Below are 22,432 nucleotides of genomic sequence, written 5' to 3'. Positions count from 1 at the left end.
CGATTGGGAAAAGCTGCTGGTGAGGGAATTTTTGGAGGGCAACATATTGAATTAATGGCTTTGCTTCCATCGTTAAATTTCAGCGATTAATTATTCTACTAACAGGATCAGGATCAATGATGGTGCTTTGAACCGCGAGTCGAAATGTATTGGAATAAAGTTGAAAGCATCATGACGGACCACTGTGAGTTAATCGAAAGGTGGGCGCAGTACATTGACAAACACCTACATCGTTCAGGAAACGTATACACGGAGGATTAGCGTAAAATATAATTATGACACGTGGGAGGACTGAAAATAAACCAACTCTTAAATCTTGATAAACATATTTTACTTAAAACAAATAATAAAAATAAGCTTACTTCTTTAAAAACTCCATCCAAAGAATCCTTTGATAAGATCGAAGAACTTGTCCACATCTACCCCATGGTCACGAAGTTTCTGAAATAGTGACTTCAGCTCTGTAGAACTCTGAAAATAGTGAAACGTGAAACCCAAGAAGCATCTCTACAAACATTATTTCACTCACATTGGCAAACTCTAACAATTTCTGGAAATCCGTGCTTTTCACTGTCTCGAAAAACGCTCTAAATTCAGCACTGGTTTCCAGCTTGTGCTCGAATAGGGCAAACAGCTCATCCTTTGGAAGTAGGGCCAGCAAATCATCAACAAAATCGTTCAATCCACGAGTTCCGGCCGGTGGTGGTAGGCTAATTTTCGCTGCCGGTTTGATCTGCCCCAACCCCAGCAGAGCTGCTATATCGTTGAAGAAAGCGTACGCCTCAACTCCCGCCAGCTCCAAATAGTCCAACACATCGCGCACTTCCTTCAGGGCAAACACTTGATCCCAAATGGATGAAAATTCCGGTCCGTAGAGATACTGAAGCGCCTGCTGGACGTCCTTGTCGTTTAACAAGTAGTTGATGCTCACATCGACAATTTCATCAAACGGAAGCAGTTCGACAAATTCATTGAAGTCATCCTGTAGGGAGCGGGGGCTCGGCTCGTCTCCGGATGTGGTCGAGATCAGGGCCGCAGCAGTAGCAGCAAATGCAATTACCGCGAGGAACTTCATAATTGATTGCTATTATTGGATTCGAAACGGACGGCCAATTGACGACGATGATATGATTGATGAATCAATACCTGCAGGGGGACAATTTATAGCGCACGCTGCTAATCATTATCTCCTCCTTCGAGCGTTCAAGTGCATTCTTGTGTGGTAACAAACGATAACCGATAGAGAGTAGTGTTTTCATGTAGCATAGCATGGGGTATCACGGTACGTATTACACATCACTCTATCTGGGCTTACAAGCAATTGGATTTGAAAACAGTTGAACGGATAGGTATGTATTATTGCACTTTGGACAATGAGAAGTGGTTGTGGAGTCCACTGCTGTATCATTACAGTGGAACAGTGTTTTATGGTGACAAAAATCTTTTTGATTGATTCACTTGTTATTTCACATGAAATATGACTGAAAATTCGCAAGCAACAAACCTCGTGTGAGTCATTGAAAAGTTTCAAAGATACCTAAATGTCTAAACTTGTATGAAATCTACTACAATGACAAGATAACTGCGTCCCTTAGCTGAAATACCCGTGTCATCCGTAAATAACGATTTTTGACATCTATGTGGCAAAGCAGGTAAGTCGACGGTAAACGCGCAAGGTGTGTCTAATACTGTAAAAACCTATGGATTTGGATTATAAATTCAATTCACGATAAGTTTTGATTTCGTAGATAAAATGTTCTAAAATTTTCAGTAAGAATACTCGAATACCATACGTTTCGAATGTTAAATTCCAAATTTATGAGGGACAGGTTGATGGCCACGATCGTGATATAACCACGGTTGAATATTAATAGTTCAAAGATAATTTCATTGAAAATCCCTAAAATTTAAAATCGATCAAACTATCAATTCCCTCGATCAAACATTTCTAAAATTTCAGAGATGATACCTGGATACTATATCTTTCGAATGGTGGGTACCGCTTAGATGGATATTTAATTGTTAATAACGGTTTTAGACACACCGTGAAACATAAAGACTGCCCCAGAAAGTATGGACGCACCTAGTCTTCAGTTGTCTGGGCCTGATCGATGGTTCTTGTTTCGGGCTCCGTTTTGTCTGTTTCTGCTTACTATAGGATCGAAAATTAAAACGTTCTTTGTCACGATGAACATTGGAATTCAAAATGGTAACTTTTTTGGTCATACCCCGCTCTGTGTTAGTTAGAAGGTTTTTTGTTGTGCTCAAGCATCTTCATTATTTGTTTATCCAAACAAGGGATAGCAGGATCTTTATTTTTTACCCAATTTTTGCCTATGCTTTAACGTGTTATTCCTATCGTGGTTGCTAATTGCTGGTTGCACAATTTTCTAACTTACTCCCACCATATTTTGTTCTTTTCATAAGTGACCTTTCAAACTCTGAGCATCGTTTGTGCACATTTTTTCAATGATGTTCCGTTGAAAGTTCATGTATTTTGAAATACACTGTTGGAACCGCAAAAACCGTCATACAAATGCTGAGAAAATAGGTTGACCAACAGGATGTAGCTTTCAAAAAGAACTAGTCATCAATAGTTTTGAAATGTCAGTATTTTCTTACTGCGTCCATACTTTCTGGACCGGTCTTTATTGTATGCTGCCCTGTTGAGAACCAGTTCTTACAGGTAAATCTATCTTACTTGGAGTTGTGATAGTTTATCTGAAGTGTTCGATCGGATAAATAGTTTTGAATAATTTCCATAATGTTGGTGAGTAGTCGAATGTTCTTGGCGGAACCCGAGCTGCTGATTGGCAAAAATACAATTTTCATCAATGTTGGGAATGTTAAGTTTAAAACAATAACTAGAAGCTCTGGCAGGATTTTTGTCTCGCTTCAAAATTAAAACTTAAGCATTTTTTTTATATTTTTCAGGAAAGTATGCCAACTGAAAACGTTTGTTAAATATATTAATTAAACGTGATAAACCACTTCCTGGAAGTTTTTTCGATAAGCATATAGACAATTCTGTCATCACCTGGAGTTTTCATGTTCTTTAACTTCTTTATAATAGATCTCACTTCGTCCAGGGCTTGCTGGTCGCTTCTGATTCGTATGCAGAAGGTCATGGGTTCAATTCCTGGCCCGTCCCTTTCATCCTACTTTGTATCTTTCTATCCACTTTCTCTTTCTCTCTCTCTTCTCCACACATACAACTCTTGTATATTTATATGTTCAAGGGGTGATACACAAATTATGTCACGCAAATCTCGACCTTTTTCAGCCCCCCTCCCCCCTATGTCACACTTTTTGTATGGGACCTAAATATTTTTTGTATGAGTTGTCACGTTCTGCAAAACCCCCCCTTCCCCCTAAAAGCGTGACGTAATTTGTGCACGGCCCCCAATAGCCATCGCTAGAACCAGAAACGAATTGCAAAAATTCGTTTCCCTTCCTTCAAACTTCCACAGCACAGTGTATATAATATAATGCATACAAGTTATGCAACCAAAGCGAGCTGTGCTGCTTGTCCTTCATAGTAATCACCACACAATCTATCACCCTTACGAACACTACAAATATCTCCTATCCATGGATCGCATTACCGACCCAACGGTGACTCCCAGATCTCCCATCCTTTCCGTCTAACTCCGTGCTAATTGTGGGGATGCAGAGGTGATCTCGGTATTTAGTAGCAACAACCAGCACACTCTAACATTCCTTTCCCTTCCTAACCGACTATAAGGACGTGACCAGCGCTGTTATTGATCAAAAACGTATGAGCTGCTTAGATTGCACTTTGAGAATAAGTGGAGTGTCCCAGACCTTTTTCATTTGGATCTCAGTGCAATTGGTACCAGCTCAGATCAATCACGGAGGAGCAACCATTGACATGTATAGTCAGATTTGAACGTTGATCGTTTTGATCGTTTTTATAATAGATCTGACTTCGTCCAATACCAGATCCCAACGCATCACCTGTTCATCGACTTCAAAGCGGCATACGACAGTATCGACCGCACAGAGCTATGGAAAATCATGGACGAGAACAGCTTTCCCGGGAAGCTTACCAGACTGATAAGAGCAACGATGGACGGTGTGCAGAACAGCGTAAGGATTTCGGGTGAACTATCCAGTTCATTCGAATCTCGACGGGGACTACGACAAGGTGATGGACTTTCCTGCCTACTATTCAACATCGCCCAGGAAGGTGTTATGCGACGAGCCGGGCTCAACAGCCGGGGTACGATCTTCACGAAATCCGGCCAATTTGTCTGTTTTGCGGATGACATGGATATTATTGCTAGAACATTTGGAACGGTGGCAGAGCTGTACACGCGCCTGAAACGCGAAGCAGCAAAGGTAGGACTGGTGGCGAATGCGGCTACGACAAAGTACATGCTGGTAGGTAGGACTGAGCGAGATAGGACAAGCCTTGGCAGCAATGTTACGATAGACGGGGATACTTTCGAGGTGGTAGAAGAATTCGTCCACCTCGGTTCCTTGCTAACGGCTGACAATAACGTGAGCCGTGAAATACGAAGGCGCATCATCAGTGGAAGTCGTGCCTACTATGGGCTCCAGAAGAAACTGCGGTCAAAAAAGATTCACCCCCGCACCAAATGTACCATGTACAAGACGTTAATAAGACCGGTGGTTCTCTACGGACACGAGACATGGACGATGCTCGAGGAGGACATGCAAGCACTCGGAGTTTTCGAGCGACGGGTGCTAAGGACGATCTTCGGCGGCGTACAGGAGAACGGTGTGTGGCGGAGAAGGATGAACCACGAACTCGCTGCACTTTACGGCGAACCCAGCATCCAGAAAGTGGCCAAAGCCGGAAGGATACGATGGGCAGGGTATATTGCAAGAATGCCGGACAACAACCCTGCAAAGCTGGTGTTTGCTAACCATCCGGTTGGTACAACAAGCCGTGGAGCGCAGAGATCACGATGGGCGGACCAGGTGGAGCGTGATCTGGCGAGTGTTGGGCGTGACCGACGTTGGAGAGCTGCAGCTGCAAATCGAATATTATGGCGGCAAATTGTTGATTCAGTATTATCATGAATTTGATGTTAACTAAATAAATGAAATGACTTCGTCCAAATCAGTGATGAATAAATTGAGCCAATGAATTATCGAAAATATTCTCATGATTGAGATTGTTTTCTAATGCGCGGGCAACCTGTGTGTGTGTGTGTTCTTTTGGACTAGTTAGACATAGGGAATCGCGCCACTTGTGGGCGGTGGCTTCTATATTCGTCTGTTTTCCAATATAACTCAGTAAAATTTGAACCAATTGACACAACTTTTGGAATGTGGTGAGATAGGTAAAGTATCTACCCGTGTACAACATTTCAAGTCAATTGGTTCAAAATTGACTGAGTTATAGTGGAAAACAGACGAATATAGAAGCCACCGCCCAAGTGGCACGATACTCTACTGAAATTATGCGCACTTTCAAACTTTGTGCCAAGTTTTTGTGTTTTTTTTTTAAATTAGTTAAAAATATTTTATTATCCTCTTTCAGCGCAGGAATACCCAGGTAACCAAAAAGCAGTTAAAATGACATTAATTCGGTCCTATATGCGCCTTTACAGCAGGTCAATGAATGCTAATCAGCCGTATATGCTCCATAAGTGCTGATTAAAAGTGGGTTTTGATCCGATATACGGCTGATCAAATGCTTATCCCTCTTATCCCCCAGATTGTTAAAAATAAAAACAAATATTTTCATCTGCCCATTATACGACTTCCCTTTCTCTTCTATTTTTTCTCACTCTCCTGTGGAGCTTTAGAGGCTTATGGCACGTTCTAAACTGTTGTTGATGTTTTTTTTTTTGCTGATTTCGGACAAATTAGGATTCGATCCCTCGATCCTCGATCCTCGATGGTGCTGAACCGCGCTACAGGGTAAGCTATAGATTATTAGATAATGTGCGTTTGAATAGAGATTTATTATAGGCTAACACCAGCAGTTGCTTCGTTATGCAATGGGCTTAGTAGGTGCTGATAATAATCCATCAATGGAAGCAATTTGCCAAAGCATGTTTTCCCCACTGATTTTCTTCGTGAATACCTATGAATATGCGAATAGTACATGCGAATGATAGTGGCTTCTACAGTCGTAACATGTTTCTAATTTACGTGCCTCGGCTGTTGGAATATACTAGTGGTTTTTGGAATATAATAGTGGTTTTAGCATCACTCACATGGTCAGAAAATTCACTCATTTTGGAGCTAAAGTGGGACAACTCAAAAATGAGTAAATTTTTTTTCCAGCGATAGCGTTGGCCCAAGTGCGAAAGTCTCATCAGTTTAAGTCGTATAATATTCTTGCTGATGTGAAGAATATTATACGGTTTAAATTGGTTGGATTTTTACACTTGGGCCTGCGCTATCGATGGAAATGCAATTTACTCATTTTTTGAGCTGTTCCAGTTTAGCTCAGTTTTGTGTGAATCTTACTCATTTTAGAGTAACATTTTCTTAGCGTGCATCTCTCTAAGCAGTTTTATGGCAATAGTAGCAGCTATGACGCCTGTTAACCTAAACTTACCGTGTATTTGTCAGATTTTAAGTAACATTTACATTGCTCATATAGGACAGTTTAACCGTAGAAATGCTATGATACGGCAATAAGCAGGTCAAATGCAGACATGAAACAGAAATACGGTTTATTCAAATGCTTATTGGTTACCTGGGTAAGCTTGGCCTGGTTCATTGTTGATCTTCAGCACAGTGCCTATTGACATCTGGCTGAGGAGTCATAAATTTTGAGACGTCTAACGAAATTTTCAAGGGTGTTTCGATGGGATAAAGGAGGTTTTAGGAGCGTAATTAGTAATTACAGGCGCGTTTTCGGTCATCGGGTTACTTATAAAACAACGGTTTTAATTATAGCCGACGTTTCGAGCGTTTATTCACTCATCTTCAGGGCAAACTACAATTTACATACAAAGTTTGAGTAGTCAAGTCATTTGTTACATAAAACATAAAATTACTCACATTAAAGGTTGTTTTAGGTCAAGTGGGTTTGAACATGGACAATTTGAACGGTTGACAACATTACACTGAAATTATAATCACACATATAAATTTCGGACCTAATGACTTGATTCATTTTTAATTAACAAAACTTTGAACGGAGCACAAACTTACACAGCTTTCACCAAAGCACATCTAAACAGGTTTGAATCAATATGTCTGTGAGTGGAGACGTCAAAACGAAACGATGGAACAGAAACAGAGCATCACAGCATCACATCTGTTAATGTCTTTTCTGTTCCATCGTTTCGTTTTGACGTCTCCACTCACAGACATATTGATTCAAACCTGTTTAGATGTGCCTTGGTGAAAGCTGTGTAAGTTTGTGCTCCGTTCAAAGTTTTGTTAATTAAAAATGAATCAAGCCATTAGGTCCGAAATTTATATGTGTGATTATAATTTCAGTGTAATGTTGTCAACCGTTCAAATTGTCCATGTTCAAACCCACTTGACCTAAAAACAACATTTAATGTGAGTAATTTTATGTTTTATGTAACAAATGACTTGACTACTCAAACTTTGTATGTAAATTGTAGATTGCCCTGAAGATGAGTGAATAAACGCTCGAAACGTCGGCTATAATTAAAACCGTTGTTTTATAAGTAACCCGATGACCGAAAACGCGCCTGTAATTGCTAATTACCATCCAAACGGTCGTTATTCCATCAATGGTTTTAGGAGCGTTTCGAGGCATTTCAGTACCACTTTGAAAGATTTTCAGGGTAGTTGCACTAACCTTTCAAGGGTGTTCCAAGGGTTTCAGGTGCATTTGAAATTGGTTACGGAGATTTCACTAAGCGCCCCTGAGAGCCCCAGGACCCCCTGAGCTCCTCTGAGACTTCTTAAACTGTCCCTGAGACCCTTTTGAACACACCTGAGACCTCCTGTAGCGCCTTAAGAATTTCTGCAACCCCTTGAGACACTCTGGAAACCCTTAAAGCGCTCCTGAGACGTCCAGGTACCCCCTTAAACTCCATGAAATGTTTCTGAGACCTCTGGTACACTCCGAAACCCCCTGAAATGCTCCTGAAAGCCCCTAGATCAAGCTGACTCCCAGTGTAACCCCACCAAGCACCCCAGTGACCTCCTAGAGCCACCTGAAATAAATTCAATGTGGCAGGAAAACTCCTTCCCTGAGAAGTGGTAGACCCGTGATCTCAAGGCAAACTTCCACACTAGAGATCTTAGCAACTACCGGCCGATCAAACCAGTTCACTGTGCGGGAAATAACATAAGAAAGAAGGTCCACCGGCTACACAGGAAAAACTCGAAAGCGACATTCATCTCGGGCATTGATAACACGCCTTCAAACCAAGGTACGCGACCGACATCTATTTCATTTAGCCGGATCACTTGCTTATTCAACTTCTTCTTCTTTTTCCTTTTCGCCTTCTTCTTGACGTAGCGTGCTCACTGGGACAAAGCCTGCTACTCAGCATGGAGCACCTAAATGACATCGAACTGGCTTAAGACGTTGCTCTCCTATCTCAACGTCGCTTTGGTGAGCAGAGTTAGCTCGATGATCTTGCCGATCGCTCCTCGGCGGCAAGTCTTACCATCAATGTCAACAAAACCAAATCGATGATTGCAAACACGGTCAACCCTTCCAGCTTTACGGTAGCTGGGCAATCAGTGGAGAATGTTGAAAGTTTCCAATATCTTGGTAGTCAAATGGCAGCCGATGACGGCACCAAGGTGGACATAGGTGCACGGATCAAGTAAGCGAGGGCTGTCTTTGCGAGTTTAAGAAATGTATGGAGAAACACTCAACGGCTGCAGGTTTTCATCAATAGATGCTGGCGATGTATAATTCGTGCGTGGTGGCCTCACAATTGCATATCCTACGTGGAGTCCTATCGTCAATGCCATCAAAAGCCGAAAGCGACAGAAGAAAGACGGGAGCGAAAGTGCAGGTGGGTCGGCCACACTCTATGCAGGGGCGGAAACGAAATCTGCAAGCAAGCGTTAGATTGGAACCCAGCAAGACATCGCAGCAGAGCCAGACCCAGAAGATCATGGCGACGCAGCTTCTACAACGAATTCAAGCTAGTCAAGCGGCCACAGGTCAAGGCGATGGCTGGCAATCGCCCAGAACGAGGACGGAGACCTTTCACTTCGGCCCTCTGCACCACACCGTGGGTGCTCAGGACTGAAATTAAAGTAAGTAAGCAAGCAATCATTCGAAAACCCATCAGATATTGCTGCAGGAAACTTTGCGAAAGTTTTCTTTTTCAATTAGGCCAAAATCATTAGTGCGCTCTCACCGTAAATTCCTCCATAAATAATTCCAGGATTTGTCAACAAACATGTCTCAACAACATTTACAGATGGCATATTTTATCATAAAATATGTTTGAATACCAGGGTGTTTTGTTATTTTGTGATTCCTGTGAAGAATCATACAGGACTGTCTTCAATGACTGTGTTAGAGTTCGTGTAGTGAAGTGTAAAATTGCTGAGAAGACTATACCTATGTAGTAGTTCTTCTTCTCTTCTTTATGGCTCGACGTTCGCATTGGAACTCTCTTCAACTTAGTACTTTTAGAGCACTTCCACAGTTATTAATTGAAGGGCTTTCTTTGCCTGCCATTGAAAGAATTTGTACATTGAGTGGCAAGTACAATGATACCTATGTAGTTGTTAAAACTTATAAATATGTAAATGAATGATGTGCTATGAAACAGGAACATTTGAACTGAAACACCGGGACAACGTTATTTTCTTTCGTGAAATAAAAATCTCCCAGCTCGCATTTCAATCTCACCAAATGTATTAGAAGCCTTCGCTAGAAACTACTAAAGCTAAAGTAACCCTGTATCTGCTGAATCCACCCGGGAATATCGAAACCATGCCGCTGCAGCCTCCACAGAAGAGTCCTCAGCTGTTGGGAACTCTGTAACGACAAGCAGGGAGAAAAGAAAAACGCACGCCACCAGGATCGCATGCAATCAGTTTAGTGAGAAAAACGAAAATCTTTTCAGAATCAATTTCAGCTGGCTAATCCCGATCCCACACTGTCACTAACGGTGGATGGAGTCCGTTCGCTAGAGCCTACCCACAACTCAATGCCGTTTTCATACGGTTTGGTACAGTTGGATATCATTTGACGTGGGCATGAAATTTACTTTAAGAAATTACTATTAAAAATTATCAATTTAAGCTTCGTTAAAATCCATCCTTGCTCAAAAATAAATGCTAAGTCATTTGCAGAATAAAGTAGCAGTGAGTAACCGGATTAATCTAACCAAAAACTGTCCTGAAAGTTTCTAGTTCGTTTTTTTGAACCTCTTTCTGTTATACTTACCTGTAGCATATTGAGCACATTTTCAAAGTCCCCACTGCCGATCTGCTCGAAAAAGTAGGAGAAATCGTTGCTGGTCTCGAGCTTATCGAAGAATAGCAGGATTATCTCGTCCTGTGGTAGCAGTGCTAATATGTCATCGACTAATCCGTTCAGTCCCCGGGTGGTTAGATTTACTGCAATCAATATCGTCACCAGCCGGAATGGTTGGTTGGTAGCACATGTGTGAGTTTGGTGTTGTCGTAGGCAGGACGCCGGCGGCCAGAAGAGGGAAGAAAAGAGCAAATGGATATAAATTCATCAACATGTTGACTTTGGATCATATGTAGCAGTCACAATGAATCATGTGACACACAGGGCGGCTTCTTCAGTGCGAAATTGGTTCCGGCTAGGGTGCCTCCGGTCGGCAAAATTGATTAATAATTCAATCAAGTTTGCTCGCACCGGTGCGGCTTGAGATGAGGACTCTAGGTTCGAGAATACCGCACCAGATGCGTACGGACTGACGCGCTCCGGTGCGTAAGCTCAATTATAAGCCAAAGCTTTTCGATGTCGAACATGTATAACTCATGCACCTGACGGAGGACGGCTAACCAATCACCGCAATCAGGGCGAAATTGCACAAACGCAAACAAATGTCCACCTGCATAGGTATTGCTTCTGAGTGCACAATTCGTTTCAAAAGAACGTACGCATTGATCCGATCCGATATAGGGAATCGCAAAGCCTTCAATCCCAGCTCGACATATCGTTTGATGGCGTGTGTTTTGCTGAATGCATAGCTAGCTCAGTGCGACTTATTGGATATTTGTTACGATGCACGTTATTGATCAAGATCAAAATTATTGATTTCTACTTTCATTTTTATAACCAGTGTTCATTAAATTCCTGTTGGTGAACCGATTATGGAAACCCGAATTGAATTAGAGACAGTTGATTAATACACTTAGGCATCATGAAGGCATTATGAAGTAGCTATAAGTAATCCTATGTACAATTTCAAACGTTAGACATATGTACGATATATGTACAATGTACATAATTGACGGCTGGCATTATATACGTTAGGCATAATGGACGATATCGTTAGTGTATTCGGCTGGTTTATGAAACTGTTTCATGGTGGCTTGTCAGTCAGTAAAACACTATTTATGTTGACCGACGTTTCGGTCCATTTGGGACCTTCTTCGGGGACTTAATATTTACAGTGTTCTCGTCCATTGTGATTTGGTCGAACTTGTAACTGTCGTTTTGGTTTGCATTTTCCCGCACAAACGCAGCCAAAAGTGATGCCCAATCGGGGGAACACGTTCCAAAAATAAGCACTCTGAAATTTGTCTGCGATTGTACGGGAAAATTCGAACAAAAACGACAGTTACAGGATGTACCTAACCATACTGGACGAGAACACTGCAACTGGATAATTCTCGCTGAGATCGGCCCACTATTTACTCCTTGACATCTTTAATTTTTTTATATGTTGTGTATAAATGTCTGCAATTTTGAAAATCGATGGTCGCCATCATAGTGAAAAAAATGTTTTGGTATAAAAATTCAAGATGGCGCCTAAAATCAATATGGCCGACCCAAGTTTTTATTATTGTAAATAGTAGCTCTATCTTTCCTCTTTTCAACAACAATTCTTTTTGAGGTGGTTTTGGAGAAACTTTCGAGTTATAACGGTTTATGGCTTGTTTCCACTTCGTGCGTATTGTGCAAAAAGATAAGACAAGTAATGATCAAGTAATGATTCCGCTTCAAAATTACTTGAGCGGTTCACAGATGACAAGTAAGGAAAACAGTGTAAAGCCAGTAACGATTTCCGTGCAAATCAAATGAAGCTGTCATTTTTCCGCGCGGAAAAATAGTCCGTGCTATTATTTCGTAAGAAAAAGTGACATTTCTCCCCATATAGATCAGTTGTCAAAATTACTTGCGAAAAAAAGGAGGAATTTTACTTGAGTGCTCTACGTGGGAGCAGGAAACTTAGCTTTAAATGAGCCACCATTTGACCAAAATCGAGCGGTCTGCAAAAATTGTTGTGGCTCTAACAAACGGGGGGGGGGGTGGGCCCATCAATTTGAGTAACCAAATGCATTTTCCTTACTTTTTTAGCGAAGACTTTCAGAAAATCGCCACCTTAAACATTTTTGAAGACAAGGTGTAAATAGTGGGCCGGGCTCAGCAAGAGTTACCCAACTATTGAGTCCATGGAGAAGGCCTCAAATGAACTGAAACGGCCGACAAAATGAAAGAACAGCGTTTTATTTTTATCAAGACTAACAAGCCACCACGTCGGAAGACTTCTGGTATTTGGACTATCTCCTTTTTTTCAAAAAAATAAACTCCTACTGCATGAATTAATTCGATACCAGCTGCTTCACTCATTGTGTATTTGCTACACAGTCAATGTGCAGATATATTGAAGCAGTGAGTAATGGCATTGCTTTTTTTTCATTGCATAGCCATTTGCTTTCAGCGTTTCGTCTTTCAAATCTACGCATTTTGCTCAATGAATATGAAAATGACAACCAAGATATACTAGAAGATCATACGCTGAATTTAGTTTAGTCTTTATGCAAGACACTCCAAAGATTCCTTTAAGGATCAGAAATTCCTCCAACGTCTCTTTCAGATTTTTTTTTCCAAGGAATCCATCATCATTTCCTCTATGATTTTTTATTTTCAGGAAAACCCTTAAAATTTTTTTCGAAGGATTTCTGTTATATTTTCTTTATTGAACCCTCTATGAATTACTCCAGGAATTCTTCAAAGGATTCGTTCGAGTAATTACAAAACTCTTAACAAAATCCTCCATTTATTCCAACAGGAATTCATCTAAAGAAATTTCCATAAATGCACACTAAAAAAATCTCAATTTTGACGGTGACACAATTGAAGAATTTGACATAATAATTCGTGACATAATCTAATATATGACATATTTTTAAGTCTCCGGAGACGTGAACGCAAAGAAAATCATTGCCGGATCTGTATTAGACATTTTGGACATGCTTTTAAGCGTTGACCAGTAACATTCAATCATGTGACTTACTTTTCAATTACCTGTGCCAAAAAATTACATGACCAATAACGCAATCCGACCGAGCTATGTTTGTTTACGCCGAAACGTCAAGCGCCGTCGGCTGTTTGTTCAATCTTTCCGAGTTGTATTTTAGCTTGCGATCCCAACATTTTTAATAAAATTGTGCAGTTGTTATAGTGTCTATATAAACGAGCGATGGGTGTCAACATGCAAAATGGTATGATCCTCTCGGACGGATGCAGTTGGAAATGGCAGAGAAGCAGATATGCTGTAAAATGCGCGGAGGAGGAGGAGGTCATCCGGATCGTGATTTTATAGTGCAAAACAGTCATTTATACATTTGTATGTATCTGAATCGATAGAAATTAGGACTGATATGTAATAAAGTGTATTCAACTGGTATTTCTAGTCTTTGTTTTATTCATATGAAAAATAAACCAGGACTATAGCGTTCTAAAAAAAACAGGGGATTGAGGTTAGGTTAAAGCCAGAAGACGCGTACTGTAAAATTACGAGATCGCTGGAATCCAAATCGTGTAAAAATAAAAGGAAACCTAATTTTGTGTCATTTTGCTCGCTGCTATATGTCGGAGTTAAATGACACAAAATTACATTAGTTTTTCGAAGTGTGTGGCGTAACAATTTTTGGCCGATTTTCTATCCTCCCTTCCCCCTTGTAGTATATTTTCCCATACCTAATACATGGCTTGAGCCATCGTAACACAATCCCAGACTCACACCCCCCCCCCCCCCCCCTAAAAAGCTACGCCATTTAGAACGCTCCCCATGCGTTCTATCAAAAATTCCTCCAAGGATTTCTGTCGGTAAACTGTCGGTAGTTGCAATTACTATTCCTTCAGGAATATCTCTTACAATCTCTTCAAAAGATGTATTCAAGGATAATTTAAGTATATCTCCATGGACTTTTTGTAACATTTCCCCAAGTATTCAATTAACCCTAGTAGGATGATAGAGTAAACATGATCCAAACAGGCACGCTGAACGTGTACTACGCCATCGTGGAGCGAAAAGAACATCTTAGAATTAATTTAACCAGGAGACCAAAAATACCAAAATTTCTCTAAGGATTCCTCCGAGGATTCCGCCAAGAAACCCTACAAGGATTTCATCAGGAACTTTTTCTAAAGATTGCCTGAAGCATTTCTCCAGGATTTTCTTCTAGAATTGCTTCATAAAATATTCAAGACTTGCTCCTACATTCAAGACTTGGAAACTGCGAAGTTTTCTACGTAGTTAACATACGCCCTTGGATATCCCAACTCCCAACTCTTGTGGGTTGTCAAGATAGGGAGTCTCCATGTCATGTCGTAAGTCTTGGACAGGTCTAATGAGACTACATCTACGTGCAGGTCCTCACACGACGCTTGGTCTTTAACCAAAACCATCCATCAACGTCTTATCCTTTCCATCTTTGGAGATAAAAGAAATAACTTAAGAGTGATTTAGAAAAGCCTGCATGAATCGCTCCAGATATTGCTGCTGATTTTTTTTTAAATTCAGTTACAGATTTCTTCAGAAATTCATCGAGAGATTTCTCAAGAAATATACCGAAGGCTCATTTAAATTTTCGAAAATGCCTTCACGGATTTCGAAAATAATCCTTCAGCTGCTTCTTCAGAAATTGCTCTAGCGATTCCTTCAGAAAATCAGAAAATATCCAGGGAATTTTCCAGAAATTCTGCCAGAATCGTATTTGAAATTTTTTCCTTAAATTTTGAAGTGAATAATTTCATCAGTAATTTCTTTCAAAGAATTCTTTTAGAAATTTCTCAGGAGATTCCTTCAAAAAATCTTAGTGGGATACCTCCATAATTTCGGCTAAGGATTCCTTTAGTAAGTCTTCTATGGGTATCTTTCAAAGTTGCTTAGAATTTGTTTGGAAGATTTGGCTTTCTCAGGCTAGGGATCTAAACGATTAAATAAGCATTGCTCGACGCTTCGGCCTAATTTATTTGGGCTTTTTCAAGGATAAAGGCCAAAAAATAGGCCAAAATGTTGGTCAATGCCAGTTTAATTGTTTGGATTCCCTAGACTGAGAATGTCAAATGTTCCAAAACATATAATTTCTAGTCGAAAATCTCAGCTTTTCCTGGGATTCAGCCCTTAAATTTAGAAAGGTTTCTATCTGTCTTATTCAGCGTTATAAGACCTACCCCCGAGATAGTTGCTGGGGAGGTCCTAGGCTTTGGTGTGTTGGTAAGCCACGACGCAAGGATTGTAACTGTTTATAAGAAGTTGCATCTTGGCTCAATTAACCTTGATCTCAATTCATGCGTGTTCTAATGCGCAGTTCATCAAGTGAGTGCCCAATCCCACTTAGAGGTGGAATGCTAGAGCTATGCGGTTGACTCTGTCCGCTTTCCTAATTCGGTACCAAGTTCAAGGGAGGATCGGTTCCTCTCTTGGCGCTTACCACTGGGGACCATTTCGAGACCGGTGAGCTTCCGCTTACATATATTGAGCAGGCCAACACACCCCATCACCAACTTTCTTGGTGGGTTTGGGAGCATTATGCTTTTTGTCCATGTCTTTTTGAAAACTTGGCTCCATCCAGCTCTATGTTCTTATTAGAGGTTGACGGTTAACCGCTCACGAATCCTAAGGAGTACCAGGGCTTCACCAATATGGTTTCGCATTAAATGTTTTACACAGTGTATTCTGTGTATCCTCGCCTTTGGCGTTTTCGATAAGATATGCACAGATCAATCTTCAGCATAAGAGAACAGCAAAGATTAATCTTTGCAGACTTATGCAAAATGGTACAGCCCAAGTGGCCTTAGTCCAAGGTCCTTACTCTTGTGAGGGGAATTTCTATCTAGGAAACCTTCTGGACCCAGAGTTTGTTACTTACAGTAAAAATGAATTGGCAAACTCGCGTATCATACAGCGAGCATGTGTGCTCATCAACAACGCAATCGTTGCTACACTCATATCTGAACTATTCATTATGTATGTGCTATCACAATATTGATCTTTTTGTTGGAAATCTAAACAGGAAATACGTCTATTGTTCGGTGTATTTACCGCATGATGAACCGTCCCCTGCAGATGGTTTCAAACAAGTCATCGCATACTGCACTTCGAAAGGCCGCTTCCGTTAAGGCTCAAGCATCCGTCATCATTTTTCGGAAATAGAAAAGCAGTTTTTTCGCTGTAAATCAAAACAATGACCACGAAAATGTATTCACTGTATTCTATTTCTCATGTGGAATGCAGTGAATCCATTTTCGTTGCAAAAATTATTGATTTGAACGAAAAAACTGCTTTCAAATGTTTGATGATGACGATGATTTCAATGACGAATGGTTCAACGTTAATTGTTGGCAGTGATGCTAATGCTCACTATATCGTCTGGGGCTACTCAGACATTAACTTGAGAGGCTCCAGCTTGATGGAATTCTGAAGTAATATAGATCTTGGATAACTTAACATGGGTAACCGCCCAACCTTCATGATATCTGCTAGAGAGGAAGTGTTAAAAATAACGCTTTGCTTTAGCTGAATTAGTCATGAGTTCGCCAATGATAATGTATCAGATCTGATCATTGCTACATCTCTTTTGAACATGTTTATGCAAGCAACATAACCCTTACGTTTCAGGAATTCCCGGTCAACCAACTGGGATTCTCACCATCCATTAGCACTCCAAGTGATTTAGTTGATGCCGTTGATACTAATAACACCCATATAGACGAGGCGGTAAACGCACGGGTATTCAGCATGACCATGCTGAGGGTGACGGGTTCGATTCCCTGTCGGTCCAGGTTCTTTTCGTAAAGGAAATTTCCTTGACTTCCTTGGGCATAGAGTATCTTCGTGCCTGCCACACGATATACACATGCAAAATGGTCATTGGCAGAGGAAGCTCTCAGTTAAAAACTGTGGAAGTGCTCATAGAACACTAAGCTGAGAAGCAGGCTTTGTCCCAGTGAGGACGTTACGCCAAAGAAGAGAAGAGAGACTAATAACACCCCTCATCATGGAAGCTTTTGAAAAAGCTTGCTCTCTACGGTCTGTGAAGACCGCACTGGGAACCCCTTGGTGGAACTGTGCTCTGGCCAAGCTCAGGAAACAATGTAGTAAGAGTTAGAACAGACGACGTTGATCAGAGACTTTCAGGTCGGCTCGCAAGGCCTATCAAAAAGCTCTCCGGTCTGCTGAACGATCCTTTGTACAAATGTTTCCAGTTTGAGTGTAGTCAGTCGGTCGAACAAAATCCTTGCAAAATCTAATTATTTTCGAGTGAACGAAATTCGATTGCCAAATGGCGACTTCACCTTCAATGATGAGAAAGTTTTAGAATGTTTATGCAGTAGACACTTCCCCGTATGTGTGGATATTACATCTTCGGATGAACCTGATGTATTTTCTTGTAGTTATGATTCTCTACCTTCAGCTCGGAGTGTCATAACTATAGAAATGATTGAGTGGTCACTTAATAACTTTGCTCTTTTCAAAACTCCTGAAGCAGATGGGATATATCCTATTTTGCTTCAGAAGGGATTTGCTCATTCCAATTTTCAAACATGTTTTGAAAAAAACTACTTGTTTGCAGTTTTGCTACAGGATATATACATATCTTGGCGGGATATTACTGTAAAGTTAATTCCGAAAGTGGGTCGTACGTCGTATGAAGATGCAAAGAGTTTCAGACCTATCAGTTTGACCTCTTTTCTTCTGAAATGCTTAGAACGCATTGTTGATCGTCACATCCGTGATGTTCATCTGCCCAACGTGCCTCTTCATGTGAACCAACACGCTTTTCAATATGGAAAGTCCACTGTGACTCTTTTACACAAGGTTGTGTACGATATTGAGGAAGCCTCCACTCAAAAGCAATCTTGTTTGGGTGTTTTCTTTAATATCGGGAGTCGATGTGGATTTACCCATAGGTGCGGCGATAGGAAACTAGTCGGCTCTTCAACTCCTACGGCGTTCTTGTGGGAGTGACGTCATGTTTACAAATATGGAACATGACGTTACTCCCATAAGAACGCCGTAGGAATGAAAGAGCCGACTAGTTTCCTTTCGCCGCACCTTAGGTAATCCACATCGATCGGGAGTGCTTTTGATAACGTGCTTTTCGATTCCATATTGGAAGCCGCACGGTGTCATGGTATATCTCCAATGATTTCCAATTGGATTTACCAAATGTTCAAAAAACCGTTATCTCTTCTAGACATTGGGTCAAGCAGCGATTAGGAAATTGAGTAGTTGTGGATGCCCCAACGGGGAGTCTTTTCCAGGGCGCTGCAGCGCGCTGTTTGAAAGCTTGTGGTACGCTTATGCGTGTATGACGATCCTATTCCCTTGCCATACCTGTCCTTTTCTCTGTCCCATCCTGTTTTCCTTCCCTCGCCCTTCAGACAAATGATAAATAGGCTCGTGTTCATGGCGGTGGCAAAAATTTCCCTAGTGGAGGAGAACGTGCATCTGCATTTTTGACCGAAATCTCGAATGCTGAGCGTTCGGTAACGAATTTTAAACGAAATTCTGTAAAAAATTAACAAATCTCGGTAAAATGTTATCGTTTATCTTTCAAACTATAACAAAAGTGGCTGCCTTTATTGATTTTTCCTGAAAAACAAACCTAACAATTGAGATTTCTGTGAAAAATGATCGAAGTCGATGATTTTTACTAAGTGTTTGGCTGGTGGTGGCCAGTTAAAGTAAAAAGCCATTGCTCTACATTTAGCTTCAGTCCCAAGGAACACACTTGTCACATAAGAGTTACGGCAGCGTATGTTTTTGTTGCGCAGAAGTCACTATGACTTACTTCTAGCAAGTAAGTATTTATTTGTCTGGATACCACAGCAAATTCGTCATCGAGTTTTGGTCATCCACCCCTTCCTACTCCGTCCAAACCCGAAACGGTTGTAATATTGTGTATCTTGGGGATAGTATTGACGGTTGAAGAAAATTGATAGTCCATACTTGACCGTTTCCGGGAAGCTAGTACCATCGACCGTTAGTATTACCGTGATAGTTTTGTCCCTAGCCTTAAGATGAGGATTAAAAAAGCAGAATTGAAAAGCTAAACGAACCACACACTCTCAGCACTGTGGCACAAATTTCCTACATGGAGAAGAACGTGCCTCTGGAACCGACCTACTGATATTGCTCTCATCGAAGTTTTGTTAAATATCACACGTTAGAAATCCAATTGGAATAATGAAATTTAAAGTAAATAAAACAATTGAATTTTAAACAGTTTTTGATTCACGGAAAAATCGTCATAAAGCTCGTGTTCAAAATCTCCCACAACCGCTGCAGCACGCAATCAAACTATTGGAACGCATATGTAGATCAATACTACTCACAATTCCGTATTGTATCATCCGGCTCGACAAACACATCTTCCACGTCGAATCGCAGGCACAGGTCCTTCCAGACCTGCTCCACGCTGAAACCGATGCCATCCAGATACCGTCGAAAACTCTGCACCTCGCTCAGGTTCATAATTTCCAGCTTTATTTGCGAGTAATCTTCGGTGGAAACATAATCAAAGGCGTTCTCCACCTCGGTGTCGTAGTGATAGTAGTACTGCATCAACGTTTGCACGTCGTCGAACGGAACCAGGTCGATGAAATCCATTATGTCCTGCTGCAGATGATGCGACGGTTGCTCCTCGATGTGTCGAATCGTCGGCAACTGATAGGCAAATATTTGAGTCGTCACCGGTGACGATGATAAAAGGGACAATAGCGTTGCTAGCGCTGCAACCGCCACGGTCGGTGAAGTTGCTGCCGTAGATGAGAACGTGCTTCTGCGCCTCATGATTAGTTTGGGTAATTAATTTACACAGGCCGTGTCGTCTTTTCAAGAACCAATGGGAGGGGTGTTGTGCACGATGATAAACTTATCCTAAATTTGGTTGTGGTTTTTAGATTTATGCTCCATCGGTACTTGGGCTGATTGCTGAACTTTACGAGAAATACTTTTTTGGAACTAATTTTCCATAAATTATGACTATTTCAGTGGTACACCACTTCACGACACCCGCGTGAACACTACGAAAAGTTTTCCGAATTGCAGTCTCATTTGATCTTCCAATCTAGAAGCACTATCCAACCGAACAGCGACGAGGGTGGGTTTTCACACCGAGTCAAAACTCTTTCCCGCGAATCGAAATAAACTTCTCGCGAACGACTCCGTGAATGGACTGAAAATTCTCCCCGGCAAGGGTCCATCAGATCCGGGACAAGTTTTGCGCCTCGCCGCCACATGATTCATAATGGGCCCTCTCGTTCTCAAGTGCGTCGTTGATTGAATTTAAATTGGTCCCAGGTCAGATATAGTCTGGATCTGCGTGATCCACACGGGGGCTGCTAAATTTGTAAATAAGTCGTAACCGAGACGGTGCGGTGCCGTCAACAGACATGAATGAACAGTGTTGTCGACGGTGTCGGTAGAGGTACTCCGGCTACTGCAAATCCATCCACCGACCAACGATAACGGCGACGACAACGACGTGATGATTCGATTATCCAATTTATGAGAAGTAGCAATTTGGGGTACGGATGCTGCAGTTATGTGTCTTACCAAGTGTAAATAAATAGCGGAAACATGCCTTCTACCGGGCCCGACTGCAATTTCGAAGGGCAATCAAATCTACAGAATTTATCGCCAGTGCTAATTGAAAGTACTTCCTAATTGGATTACTTTTGGGGCTGGATCTCCCATCAGTGGGGAACGGAAATGCAACTACATTGGCAAGGAGTACTTACGCTGAAAGCTGTCTGCCATGCATTGTCGTCGTTTGCAGGGTAACGACAGGAGGGCAATCAAATTGACCAACGTCGTCGAAGCGTTTCCAGTCAGATTAGATCCATAAACGACCATCGTTTTCCAATAAGGCATGTGAAGATACCTATTCGATGGAAACATGGCAATCATTGAACAACATGAGAAACACATATTATAAGTCGGGATACTGTCAATCTAGTTATTACAGAGTAGCGGTATTAGGGGCATAATGGACACCCTTAGCCAATGGGTACGTTAGGCTTGTATAACAAAGTAAAACTTAACATATTAACAGTTGACTTACAACTTAAACTTGTTTCCTACGTCTCTCAACCATTTACAGCAGGAAGCATGTCTTAATTGTGAAGAAATCATGAATTGCAAACCTACGAATTTATTTTCTTGGCTCCAACGTTTCGATCCCAATTTGGATCGAAACGTTGGAGCCAAGAAAATAAATTCGTAGGCCAATTATTAAGACTGCAAGCCAGAACAAATTATTCGAAATATAGACTGTTTCAGAAATTATAAATACACTAACCATTAACTGCCATTTCAATTTGAGCACAATATCCAAATAAGTTTCTTCTAGCTCTTATAGTAAACATGCCAACGAAGCAAATAATACCAATTTTGTTGATGTTTGTGTTAAAAGTTAAAAAAATAGGGCTCTGTAAACTAGATGATTAAAATTTGAAGTTGCACAAAGTGGTCAAAAAATGTAGCATAGAAGAAAAGAAAAAAATCTCACAGATAAAATATTGAATTTCCAAACGCAATAAAAATTGCTGTATCGATAATAAAAGATATTTCTCGATTGGTAACAGTAATTTTTAGTGGAATATTTGATCAAGAACCACCATTACGGGCCTTCTCAATACAAAACTTTTTGTTTCAAATTTCTCATCAACACCAGTAGCAACAAACGTTAATCAAACGAATGTCTCAATAACTGCTTACTGCAATCGTTTTTATTGTATGACAAGCTTCGCCATCTGAAGGATCGAATGAGCTGAAAAAATCAGTTCGTTTAGATTAAATGCGTTCAAGAATGCTAAGAAACTGTGTGGTAGTTCTTATGGTCCGTAGAAAACCTTAAAAAATAAGAAACTTGATCTCCGAAAAAATGTTGTGGAAATGCCTTTATCGATTTTTCCCAAATTTTGATCAAGGCATTCCTTAGATAACTTGTTGAGCAAGCGAATATGATAAAAATTTAGATATTTTTTTGGTATTTAATGATAAATAATGTTGAAATCATTAAAAAA

At 40.9% G+C, this 22,432-nt stretch overlaps 1 protein-coding gene across 1 annotated transcript; it reads right to left on the bottom strand.

Moving 5' to 3' along the window:
* Window positions 1–314: 314 nt before the first annotated feature.
* On the bottom strand, window positions 315–20,597 carry LOC109430558 (uncharacterized). Its single transcript, XM_062848455.1, has 4 exons — window positions 19,739–20,597; window positions 10,355–10,527; window positions 530–1,084; window positions 315–471 (listed from the first exon to the last, which is right to left on the bottom strand). The coding sequence occupies exons 1-4, from the start codon at window positions 20,193–20,195 to the stop codon at window positions 367–369; spliced, it is 1,290 nt and encodes a 429-aa protein (XP_062704439.1). The 5' UTR covers window positions 20,196–20,597; the 3' UTR covers window positions 315–366.
* Between the last annotated feature and the right edge of the window lie 1,835 nt (window positions 20,598–22,432).

This window comes from Aedes albopictus, chromosome 2 (assembly GCF_035046485.1).
Source record: "Aedes albopictus strain Foshan chromosome 2, AalbF5, whole genome shotgun sequence".
NCBI lineage: Eukaryota > Metazoa > Arthropoda > Insecta > Diptera > Culicidae > Aedes > Aedes albopictus.
The sequence above is the reverse complement of the archived record's forward strand: the minus strand, read 5'-3'. Positions and strand labels throughout refer to the sequence as shown.

What these genes read in the sequence shown, in the direction of transcription:
- LOC109430558 (XM_062848455.1), bottom strand. Translation starts at nt 20,195, where the DNA reads ATGAGGCGCAGAAGCACGTTCTCATCTACGGCAGCAACTTCACCGACC. An exon ending in GGATGATACAATACGGAATT is followed by an intron (nt 10,528 to 19,738) that starts GTGAGTAGTATT and finishes TATTGATTGCAG; the next exon opens with TAAATCTAACCACCCGGGGA. An exon ending in AATTGTTAGAGTTTGCCAAT is followed by an intron (nt 472 to 529) that starts GTGAGTGAAATA and finishes CACTATTTTCAG; the next exon opens with AGTTCTACAGAGCTGAAGTC.